A 12,267-nucleotide genomic window follows, 5' to 3' on the forward strand; every position below is an offset into this window, starting at 1 on the left:
ATGTGCTTTGCACTAAGCCTACACAAATACAATGCAGAACATTTTTCAGAAAGTCTGTTACTAGCAAACGATTTAAAGAAGAACATGAATCCTAAAAAAGTGCATGAAGTTGAGAGAATGGCAAAATTTATTGACATGAAATGCAAAGAATTGGATTGCAAATATATCATTGACATTGGATCAGGAATGGTAAACATTGACGTTATAATTTACAATCATTTAATCATATTGCTTTTTTTCATTTTCCATTAGGGTTACCTAGGTTTTGTAATGACTAAGCTACTTGATTACAAGGTATTAGGCATTGAAATCAGTGAAAAAATGTCTAGAAAAACGAATGCCAGGGCTGAAAGTTTGTTTGCTAATTTAAGCTACTGTATGTAGGAGTTGGCCAATAAAAATATTTGAAAATTTTGTTAGATGTTTCCAACTTCCACACAATTCAGTTTGCTATGGGAAAGTGTAATACAAGTGATCTGCAAAATGCAATTCATTCAGCTTGGAAGTATTTATTTTAGTTTTTTTAATTTTGTTAAGATGAATGTTATTTATTTAGCAACAAATTGCAGAAGATTTTTTCGTTCACCTTAATTTGCATAAATGATATCTATTTTTGTATTTATGTTATTTCTTTGTTGTTTTGTAACTTCTAATTAGTCCGTTGATAAGTTTTTAAAATAATGAAACACCTGTCACATCAATGTTTTAAGAAAATGTTGTGAATATTTAACACTTTGAAACCAGCTTGAAAACAGATGGGGAGTCAGGCATACCAGACATGTGTTTGGTAGGGCTACATTGCTGTGGCGATTTATCTGTATCTACCATCAAAACATTTTGTCAACTGAAAAGCATCAAACTGTTGCTGCTCTTTTCATGTTGTTATCATTCTATGAAGCAAAATGGTCTGTGTAATTAGATTCATCCTATGTATATCTGTACATTTATTATTGTTATTAGAAAAATCTGTAGCTATTTAATTGCTTTTTTATCAGTCCTTCTGAAGTTATATTTTTGCTATCTGTGGTAAAACAGATTCCATGAGATTATGGGCAGAGTTTATTGGTAAATCAGGGTCATATGCAATGAAAAGCAGTTAAAAGTTTCTAGATATATATAAATATACATGTAAATGTTGGTAATAGACCATAATTTTTACAATATTCTATAAATTCTACCGAACATTCGGTAGAATTTATAGAATATTGTAAAAATATACATGTATATATTATATTACATATTATAATATACATAAACATGAATACGTGATAGATGATAGAACGTTTGAAAATTTTCCATTGAGCAGTGATTTTAAGTTTCTAAATCAACACTACTGCCTCAACCTGTACAGTTTCAGATTGGCTGCTCAACAAACAAGGTCTGTTTTCGAGCTTATTTAGTCTTGTTAAAGGACTTATGACGACGTTTTATAAGTGATAATGGATATAATATTATTTATGTTATTAAATTTCTTCATTAATGATTTGCAAATGTTCAATTTGATACTTTGTTACCTCTAGATCCTCCTGGAAGCTACAAACTTCAAATGACCACCATCTACACATGCTGAATGTTGGCTACCGTTCAATTTTGGAACTAGCATGTCATAAATGTAACTAAAAATATTGTTCATCGTTATCTATTCATCCTTTGATATTTGTGTAATATAATATTAATTTTATAATATTATAGGGATATAATTATTTATTTACACCCTGTACAGCATTGCACCTGGGCTAATTGAACGGGTTCCAAAAACTTGCTCAAAAAATGCCATTTTTCATACAAAATTTTAATGAATTCATGATGCTTGTTAAAAATAAAATTCGAAAATAAAACTGTTTAACCTAGGGGAGGCATTTTATATAACATTAAAATTTATTTCACAAATTTGCAGAAACGCACAGTAAAAACTGTTACAGTAGAGAAAACACATTGATCAGATTGTACTTGGAATGTTGATTGTGTTATCGAACTTGTATACAAAATTAAATGAATGTACTTACTTACTGATTTGATTTGCAGACGGCTTGGCCTTCAAGAAGAATCATCGAAAGTTGACAAAAATTTGCAATAATACTTCATTTCCAGATTATCTAAACAGCATTTGCTCGAGATCCACACTTACAAGTATTATAACATCTGTTTCCACTCTTCAAGTTTTTTATTGAATTAATGTACTACGTTGAATTTGTTTGTCACTCAGTAGATCACAGTGCCATGAATAAGATTTTAGCCTTATATCAGACATGCCACCCAGTCATGAAGCTCATTGAACCATTCACGGTAAGGTATATCTATCTGTTGACCCTTATTTTTTCTTCACTTTTCATAAATTTATTTTATTTTGCGCTTGTAAGTTTTTTATTAACTTGTACAATATTTAATGCCACATGCAGATGTTACAAGTCATGTTTCAACCGATCATAGAGCTCTTGATATTGGAGGATAGGTGCAGATATGTTAAAGAACAGGGGTTTAACTGCAAGGTTGTGCAGGTCTTTGATGATCAAGTGTCGTCAAGAAACTGCGCCATCTTAGCTCACAAATGATACCAAAAAATTATGTTAACGTTTTATATTTCGAGTGAGGATTTCACGAATGAAAACATTTTCTACAGAGAAAAAAGGTATTGCAACTAAAAGGAATTTATTTAGTTTTGTGCCAGAAATGTTATGCGCAGACTTCAGACACGGTTGCATGGTCGCCTGGTTGAGCTAATTCTAAACGTCTTACCACTATATTTATGTTGGTCGGGTGTATGGTGCCGAGTCTGCAAACATGACTCGGTGAGTTGCATAGGGCAGTAGTTAAAACAGTGTAAGATGATGCATCCTGGGGCCTACTTCCTTAAAGTCACTGAGACACCACTTAAACTTGAACGATTTTCTTTTTCAGAATGTTTTTTAATGTTGCGCTTCAACTCTGTCAATATAATTATAAAGCGTACATATTTAGATGTCATTAATAATTTTATTATGAACTTTTTCCAATAAAAATTTTTTAATAAGATTATAGAAATAATTAGAAACAATACAAATCATTTGTATAAAATCACATGATTCAATAAAAGAAAACACTCAACCTTCAAATTTTTGAAATTTCTATTGAGTAAAATGTTTATTTCATTTTCGTTTTTTTAATTCTTCAAATCTTCTGGCTAAATCATCAAAATCCACATCGTCTGCTTTGTGTAATGATTTGCCAACTGCATCAGAAGGCACTGCAGGAAGATTTGGAATTTCAGGAAGCACCAAGTTATCAAAGTTGGTTGGCTTGGAGGAATCGTTACCATAGATGTTGGTGTTGCCAGGGTTTATGGGCATACCAGGAGTAGGACCTTGAGAATATGCTCAAACAGTTTTAATTCACTGCAAGCTGTTTTAAAAACTGATTTACATGGCCTTTACAATCATACTTGAAAATGTTATAAATTACTAATCTAAAGCATAAAGTCTATAGAACACGAACCTCTATTTATAAATTTTATGGCTTACAGCTAAAATAATGGCTTTTTTTACCTCTGTACATTTTTTTTATTCATTTCAAATTCCGTGTCTTATAGAATCTGATCCTATCTTCTTATCTAATCACTTCTTAATCACTGTCAGCAAACGCTTCAACACATCATCGATCTTACAAAATTCTCAATGACGGATTTCATCCTTTCTGTTGCAACCATACAAAGAGTAAAACTAAAAAAGTCTTAATATTATCAGGTAAATGCGCTAACCACGATTGGCAGATGGACCACCCAAGTCAGGCACATTCTGGAAAAAATTATTAATAATATTATCGTCGATTCTGCTAAGAAACTAAACAAAAACGATAGACGCAATGAAAGACGCATGTGCAATATCAGTAGCGTTGAAAAAGAATAAGTTACGCTAATTCATTGTCAACTTTACACCAATTTGAAAATTAGAATTGAATAGGAATTGCACTAGAATACCGACGGGCAACGCAACGTCGTCGTCCCACGTGATTTGCTTGTTGTAGGCGTGTTTGGAATTGGGAGCAACTGCAGGAAGTTCGGGAGGGTTGTCCGCATTCGGATCGAACGGAAGGTTCGTTGTGTACGGAGGCAAGTTACCCATCTGTGAATTGCAAGTTCATGAAAAATCTTTTTAAAAATGAAGAAAGGTTGCTATTAAAAATGAGCTATCATTACAACTACACAATTAAAAATGCATATGTTGAGTAACCAAAACATAGATCAGCAGATTCCTAATTAAGACTGTCTGTCCTAGAATGTATTTTTAATGTCTTAAAGCAAATTTGTAAATCAGTCAATCATTAATTAATTCAATCGACTTTATAGCAAATATTTTCTTATTATTCTAAAAGCTCCTTCTTCGGTTACGTCTGTCAGCCACTTCATGCCTGCATCTCCGGTGCACATTATCAGAGACAGGCAAATATCTAACTATTGAGACCTATGTACATCTGTGCATTTAAATTCATCTAACTCCATTCCTTTAAGCTTGCCACAACGCATTATTATTTTCTACAACAATATCCACGCAACACAAGCAATTAGAAATTCATTGAAAAACTGGAATGTGCTTAAATAATTGATGAACAAAAGAGACATTCAAACCTGATAAGCAACGTTGGGAGGCATCTTACTGTTCTCCATCATGAAGTTTCCAGAGGAATAAGCTGGAGGACCTTCCGATAATGGAGGCGGATATAGGAAGGGATCGTCTAAATTAAATTAAATTTGGAAAATGCTGAACGCAAACTCAATCAAATTTAACACCTCTAACAACGCTCTAAACCATTTTTTGATAAATTTTTTGGATAGTTTTGTTCATCAATTATTCTTACAATTAGATAAATTTTACTCCTCAAAGAGGAAAATATGACGTTGAACTATCATCTAATCGTTTTAAACATGAAGTTAAACTGTATGAACGTTTCAAGCAGCTTCTATCAAACAATGAATATAATTATATTATCATTAATTATAATGAAACTTTGACAAATCATTACATGGGTAGTTGTTAGGCTGTGGTTCAGAGTTAGGGTGTGGATAGTTGAATGGCTGCTTTTTGTTGTTGTCATCCAACTTAACTAATTTAAAATTAAATAAAATTATATTATACCTCAAACAGAAAACCATCACGCTGAACCATTGCTTTAAATATGAAATTAAATAGTATAAGCGTGTCAAGCAGATATTAACAATGAATGTATTTAAATGCTGACAAATCATTACATGAGTAGTTGTCTGCATGTGGTCCAGGGTTATGGGGTGGATAGTTGAATGGTTGCTTTTTTTTGTTGTCATCCAATAGATCTAATCAGTTGTTAAATAATACTTTGTTTTCTAAGAGACCACGTAATAAATTTAAAAATAGACAAATACTTTTATTTCATAATTTACGAAAAAGCATAATTACTGATTTCACCAGACCCGACGACTTGCTTATCTTCAGTGCTGCTTGTTGGCTGCGAAGTATTTTGCATTGCATTTGTTGCGGATGGTTGCAAAGATGTTGGCGTGTTGCCACCGAAGTCAATTAGATTCATTAGCTCTGGGGGCTGGCCCTTCATTTTAAAAGTTTGATAACTGTATGTGTCAATTTCAGAAACTTGAAACGAGTACAAATTTAACTTCAAAGCATGAAAACAAAGACACACACGCACACTCACATAAAATTATTTATATTATAATTTGGGTTAAGTGATTTTCACGACTAAGGATTAGTAAACTTACGCTAATATGCTAACGAAAACGTCATTTATTAGTTTATTATGTTTAAGGTGGATAAATAAAACTGAATGAGGATTTGAAACTTGCCAGCATAACCAGAGGATCAGGCTCAAATGGCACTTTGTAAGACCTGGAAATTTCTACCATGTAATTCTCAACTAAAATTTTAGGAGGGGCAGACAAATTCAATTTGTAGATGACCTATGTGATGAAAATATAACATAAATTTGATATACAAACATGTATAATAAACTTTTATTTGATATGATATAGAGCAAATAGACAAATATAAGAACAAATTAATAACATTAACTGTAATTTTTTGAAAATCTAAGATTTAAAAGGTTGGTCAATAAAAAATAATTTCGTTTCTTATTAAAAAAAAGTGAAAAAAAACAATCCTAAAAATGTATCATAGCTGTCTAAGTACCTAGAGATATAACTATTAAAGACATGAGCTATGTTGTATGAACCAGTATGTGAAAGAAATGCAGCAGTTTACATACCTTCTCATTCACATTGTTTAAATCATTTTTCCTGCACGATTCTGCAAATTCTCTTCCATATTTAATCGTCAGCTGCTGAGATACCTAACAAGTTATTAATAACGTTGATTCATTTTCATTCGTGTTCATTAGCACGGTTTCTTCTCAATTCAAATTTTTAGAATTTGTAGACCTCTTTCAGTTCTGCTACATCACTAGACAGTCTGGGAGCCACCCAGATTATTGTGGCCACAGCTTCTTCCATGCCAGGATCTAATTCACTTTAATTTAAAATAAAATTTATTAAGAGGAGGTAACGGTTAAAATAATAATCACATTTGATAAACAATTTAATTAACAAAATTTCATTTAAATCTAAATCTCTATACACAATTTCAAAAAAGAAACTTAAGAAAAAGAAAAAATTATAAAATCTTTTTAAAGCTTAAAACAGCAAGTGAAGAATATTTTTGAAATAATTATATATTTATAATAATTCTCAATAATTTATTTCAAAAGTTGGCACAACATTGAAAAACTTTAAAATAGCATTTTAAAAAAGTGCACAAACTTCATTCTTTCAATAAGACCAAAACGAGCCAACAACAAATCACAATACATCTCAACGATTTCCATTGCTTCCACTAAATAATCTTCTCTAATTATGTGCTCTACCTTAAATGACAATGTTCAACAGTTCACAAAAGTTACCATCAACAAGATAAAAACTCACCCTGATCCTTGCTCTGTCTTCTTTGTTGTTTCGTATATAATCAGATATTTCTCTTCTTGCTTTTAATGCCAACTCAGCTAATCAAAAAATAAAATTAATAATTTCAAATAAAAACTAAAAAAAATCAAATAATACTAGAAAAGTTTTAGATTATGCACCTTTTTTCTTCTCCAAAAGTTTTAATCTGTTGACACACAATCTCAAATTAGTTCTTAACTTCAGAAAATTTGGACGAGATGAAAACATTTTTAATTGTTAAATGTTGGAAGTCCGTGGTTGAGGAAAGGATCAAGTTACCTGAACCCAAGATCTGGTAAATAAAAAAATTAAATTTATTTTTCTGGTCAGTTAAAAGCTAATCCGTTAATTTTAATGAGATGACCTATTTTAATGCTGCTAATCTAATGTAATAATCTCCATGTATGTGTGCTATTGACTATATTCTAGATGCAATATATATATTTATCATTTATGCATTTAAATTTATTTAATTAAACTCAATTAATTTAATTAAAAAAATAAATCTACACAATTATTGATTGCCCATACCACACATACCTATACCTTTTATATTTATTTTATACTTATAATTATAAATTATACCATAAAAACAGACGTCAGCAAAAAATGTTTTATAAATTAAATAAAATTTAAATTATAAAAATTAGGTGAATTCAACTTTGATGTTCAATAAATAAAATCAGCAATGATAAGAATAATAAATCTATAAAAGTAGAACAAAAATAGAAATGTAATAAAAAATAACTGCACCTTAAATCTTAATTATCAACCAAATTATTAAAAATGTTACTTTAAAACTTAAACACTTTAAAATGAAATGAAGAAACAATTTTTAAGATCATAGATCTTAACGTTTATAAGATGTTTTGTTATAATGATATAATTATATATATTATTACAGTACAGTTATTAAATTATATTATAATGGACGAATTGGAATTACAAATAAAATAACAAAATACGACAGATGACGCTGATACATTCATACACATACAGTCATATGATGATGTTATAATAATATAATATATAAATAACTTATAACCAAGTTCACGAACAGATGAAACAAACAGTTTTAAACATCGAATGGACATGCAATAAATGCTCAAAACGTTCAAAAGTTTACAAAATGACATTAACTTACCGACTCGTCGTCGCGATAATTCAAGAGTTTCAACGTAAAAACAAATTAATAACATACACACGGGCGTGTTCAAATTCAAAATATCAACTAATTAACTTAAATTATAATATTGAGATACACATAAAGATGTTATTAATTATATTAACTTTATCATAAAGTTTTAGATCGAAGACCACATATATAAATTATTATTAATGACATTCGTCATTCAGTTAAACGCAGGAATCGAAAAAATTCTTAGACTGGAAGATGACCTGGAAACGTTTTGTATTTCATATTATCATCATATTGTATCTGTTAGCTTTTGCCTATCACATCAACCACATGACTACTTCTCCATCCCTTACGAACTAAACTTTAGAAGAGTATAAAGGCTTTTGATCTTTTCCTGAATATCAAAAAAATACCAAGGTAAATACTGATTACTTTTTGTAATATTCAGGCGCTAATGTTTTTCGGTCTAAGTTTTTGTTTGATCTTCAAAGTTGAGTTGCAAGCTGCCGATGTTTCAGTAGTCAGTCAAACCCAATGAGATACTTATAACTCAAATAAGTCATTGTCAACTACTCAAGACTACCAAAATAGAATCAACCCAAACTCACCAAAAAACTGCCCACTATGGCAACAACTGCTCCTGAAATGTACACATTTTTAACTGCCCTAACAGCTCAGCATAACTACAACCCATTCTTTCCTAAACAAAACCAGCAAAAGTTTTTGCTTGGATTACAAATACAATACCGAACTTCACGTAGTCAACTAATCTTGCAACTTTTTGACAGCATTAAGTTCAAATTTTATATTTAAGTTTCTTTGGTATGAATGAATAAATAAATTATTTTTCTTACAAAAAATTTAAAATAAATTTATTCTCATTGTATCACAATTGTGAATTGAATCATACTACTTGATCTGCATGTTGACCTGTTTTAGTTTTAGCGTGTTATTGTATTTAAGCTGAAGTATACCGTTAGGATCTTTAGCCTTTCTGCAGCGATTATAAATGGGTGTTTGACATGACATCCACATTGTTCTTGCTCATTGCAATAATTTTTACTTCATTTTAACAAACGAATTAATGCTAAACTTGTAACGACAATTGTATATTGATTGTCATAATAGAAATTGTACAACAATTATTTAATCAAGTAAATTTATTGCAATAACAATACCACTTTTAACCATTTACTTGTTATTTTATTATTATAATTTTAAATTAACAAGATATTTGAAATTACTCATATCTTCAAAAATTTGACAAATGTTCTTCATCTGTATTTTAAGTGTATGATGCACCTGTACCGTATGGTTTTAAAAATCAAATCTTAGTTAATTTCATATTAATAAGTTTGGAAATGTACGGCAGAGAGTAAATTTTTTTATTATAATTATAATCTAATGAATAAAAATTGAAATGCTATAAATGAACAAGACCAACCCAAAAACCGGCGAACTCGTAAGCATTTTTATTTAATTTGGTGGTCTGCACAAAAAAATTATTAATGTTTAATCAAATTTATTAATGTGTGATCAAGACTATTTCAACCATATTCTCTATTAATTAATAAGGTTGTGAAGAATTATAAAATCTTACTTTTTCAGCTACTGCATCCTTCTTTTTCAAGGGGTGGTCGTAATCATCTAGCCAATCGTCCTTATTAACAATTCGTATTTTAAAATAAAATTTGACAATGAAGCAGGCTAATTGAAAAATTGTTCCTAGTTTTAATATTATTTTCATATTATTTTACTTCTCGTTTATTATGTTATAATTTACCGGAAGTTGTTTTTACCCTGGCATCACGTTTTTGGCGATCGGACACTTCTCTCTTTCTCAAGGGGTGGTCGTAATCATCTAACCAATCATCCTAAATTTAATTTTTTATTTAAACTTTCAAAAATATTTGAGTCGAAGTCGAACAAGTTTAAATTAACCCTGGCATCTCTCTTTTCCATTGGATGCACACTAACATCAGGCCGATCCTGTGGAAATGTCATTACACTTTTGAAGGGCAAAATAATATAGTAGAAGTTTGATGATTCTTTTATTAGAAAATTAACTTAACTATTTTTTTCAAAAACCGTATGCAGACACAACCGGTCGCATAAAACTTAAATAAATAATTTTGGGTGATATTCAGAAAAAATTTAACGTTGACTAATAAATATACAGCATCTTGTTTTTGGCTTCAATTTTTTATCAATTAAAATTATAAATGAAAAAAGTGTTTTTTCTTGTATTGTTTTTATGAAAACAATATGACAAGTAAAATAAAAATTAACGAATAAAATATCGTAATTTTAATCAGTACCTCTCGCTTTTTGTCCTCCAGTGCCGAAATAAGTTGGCACTCCAATACAACAAGGTAGAGTACTTGCACTTGCCACATCTTCAAAAAGTTTTCGACAGACAATTTGGTGAAAATTTTTTGAATTTGACTTTCAATGGTCTACCCGATGCAAATTTATAGAAATTTTGATATTGCGGTAAGCTTATTGAGACATCTGTTTTTGAAGTATTTAAAAATGTTTTTTTCTTAATTGGCTTGAAAGCTATTTACGCATGAGATCATCATGAATTTATTTCTTTTTTCCTACTTGTAGTGAATTTATGTAAATTTAATTTTAATATTTTTTTTCGTTTATACTTTTTACAATCAACATTTTTCGTTATTTAATTTAAAATAAAAAAAGTGTGAAAAAATTGAACAAAATTCATTCCATACAGAATTTAATGAAAAATTTTTACTCCGGTCTATTACATGATTTTATAATTTACAGAATTTAATTCAATGATTATAAATTTTCTATTCTCTCAGACAAAAAGTAAAAAATCTCTTATCTAAATAACCTAACTCAATAAATCCGTTTAACATTAACATCATGAACGTTTGTTTTGTCATGACCATCAAATGATTTATTAGTGAATAGTCATGTATGACAGATGAACAAAAAAAATGTTTAAACCAGACGAAGATATGAGCTGTCAGTTGTCTTGTAAGAAATTATTCACGCTGCACTGGCAAATTATTTTACACCGAAGTTAACTCGTTCTCGTTCAGGTAGCATTTTAATTTTTAAATAAAAATGATAGAGAAATGACAAAATCGTCAACGATGTTCAGAGACATTAGAAAAAATTACGTCTAGTGTAATTTTTATATGTAAAATACGTTTGTGTTAATATAAATACCCAAATATATGTAAATTAGAAATAAATATTAATTAAACAAAATTCTTAATAAATCGTTTTTTAATTATTTCATCTTAGGAAACATAAAAACGACGAGTTGTATTCACTAGTTTTTTAATGTGCTATATGTTTAATATTGCTATTATGAATAAATATGCAGATAAATTCAGATAATGAAAAAATTCTTTGTTGAAACATATATTTTAGCTAATTAAATCCAAGTACTCTTGTCTAAGACTGTCTTCTCGTTTCCTCGTGTTCTTAATTTTTGCTTAACAATTTTATGCTAAATCTGCTTTTGCTTTTCTGGTATTTTTTCTGGAACTATCTATTGAAATAATATATATGTATATTATACATGTTTCAATATATTTATGACTTTCCATAGTTTCAGACAATCTTATATTATTGCTAACTTGACTAACTTGCACGTGTATGCTTTTCGCTTTTTGTCGACTAACGTGTCTTCTAATATTTCAATTAACGTTTCTTTAATAAACAATTATATTAAAAACGAACAAAGAAGTTTTTTATTTTAAACAGGTTATGAGCCCAGAACGCTTAATAAATTGTTTAGAGAAAAAGTTATTTTGAAAAAAAAAATGAAGAGATTGCAATTCGTGACTAAACTTTTTCTTTTTAATTCCTCCCAAACTTCAAACGCTGTGTTCTTGTCCATTATCTTTCGGTATGTATCTTCTGTGACTGCATTCGCAATTACTGATTTGGCATAACTGTTTGCCTTTCTAAACAGATCTGATTTATTTTTAAAATCTTTTGTCTGCTGCTCTGTTTGATTTTCTAGTAATTCTGGTTTCGACAACTTCCCATCAATCACATCAATTTTTTTTTTCCTTCAAAAATGGACTCAAAGCTTCAAATAAAACAGTTAAGTTGCGCAGCCGATTGGCCCATTTGGAAACGTCGTGTTCGAGATTTCATTGACTACCATGAGGGCGCACTTGATGGATGATGG

The 12,267-nt window shown here is 29.7% G+C and overlaps 3 protein-coding genes across 3 annotated transcripts; 1 reads left to right on the top strand and 2 right to left on the bottom strand.

Annotated features, from left to right (window-relative positions):
• HELRODRAFT_159218 (hypothetical protein) lies at positions 1-2,552 on the top strand (the record flags this gene model as incomplete). The annotated part of the gene is made up of 8 exons (XM_009011115.1): positions 1-189; positions 253-352; positions 756-905; positions 1,273-1,378; positions 1,521-1,612; positions 2,026-2,130; positions 2,207-2,286; positions 2,400-2,552. The coding sequence occupies 8 exons, from the start codon at positions 1-3 to the stop codon at positions 2,550-2,552; spliced, it is 975 nt and encodes a 324-aa protein (XP_009009363.1).
• A 321-nt stretch (positions 2,553-2,873) lies between these two features.
• HELRODRAFT_93398 (hypothetical protein) lies at positions 2,874-8,167 on the bottom strand. The gene is made up of 14 exons (XM_009011116.1): positions 8,100-8,167; positions 7,096-7,247; positions 6,938-7,014; positions 6,776-6,879; positions 6,398-6,485; positions 6,226-6,309; positions 5,785-5,920; positions 5,415-5,540; positions 5,222-5,302; positions 4,996-5,076; positions 4,601-4,707; positions 3,957-4,097; positions 3,734-3,770; positions 2,874-3,340 (listed from the first exon to the last, which is right to left on the bottom strand). Exons 2-14 carry the CDS (start codon positions 7,181-7,183, stop codon positions 3,126-3,128), a joined length of 1,365 nt encoding a protein of 454 aa, XP_009009364.1. The 5' UTR covers positions 7,184-7,247; positions 8,100-8,167; the 3' UTR covers positions 2,874-3,125.
• Positions 8,168-9,002: 835 nt separating this feature from the next.
• HELRODRAFT_159221 (hypothetical protein) lies at positions 9,003-10,489 on the bottom strand (the record flags this gene model as incomplete). Its single annotated transcript, XM_009011117.1, has 5 exons — positions 9,003-9,023; positions 9,538-9,582; positions 9,694-9,800; positions 9,992-10,082; positions 10,412-10,489. 5 exons carry the CDS (start codon positions 10,487-10,489, stop codon positions 9,003-9,005), a joined length of 342 nt encoding a protein of 113 aa, XP_009009365.1.
• Between the last annotated feature and the right edge of the window lie 1,778 nt (positions 10,490-12,267).

Source organism: Helobdella robusta (assembly GCF_000326865.2).
Source record: "Helobdella robusta unplaced genomic scaffold HELROscaffold_1, whole genome shotgun sequence".
NCBI lineage: Eukaryota > Metazoa > Annelida > Clitellata > Rhynchobdellida > Glossiphoniidae > Helobdella > Helobdella robusta.

Excerpts from the sequence above, each read along its gene's own strand:
- HELRODRAFT_93398 (XM_009011116.1), bottom strand. The coding sequence starts at position 7,183 with ATGTTTTCATCTCGTCCAAATTTTCTGAAGTTAAGAACTAATTTGAGA. Across the intron at positions 7,015-7,095 it reads ACTTTTGGAGAAGAAAAAAG|CTGAGTTGGCATTAAAAGCA; the intron begins GTGCATAATCTA and ends TTTTTTGATTAG. Across the intron at positions 5,541-5,784 it reads AAGTTTCAAATCCTCATTCA|AGCTAATGAATCTAATTGAC; the intron begins GTTTTATTTATC and ends GCCAGCCCCCAG.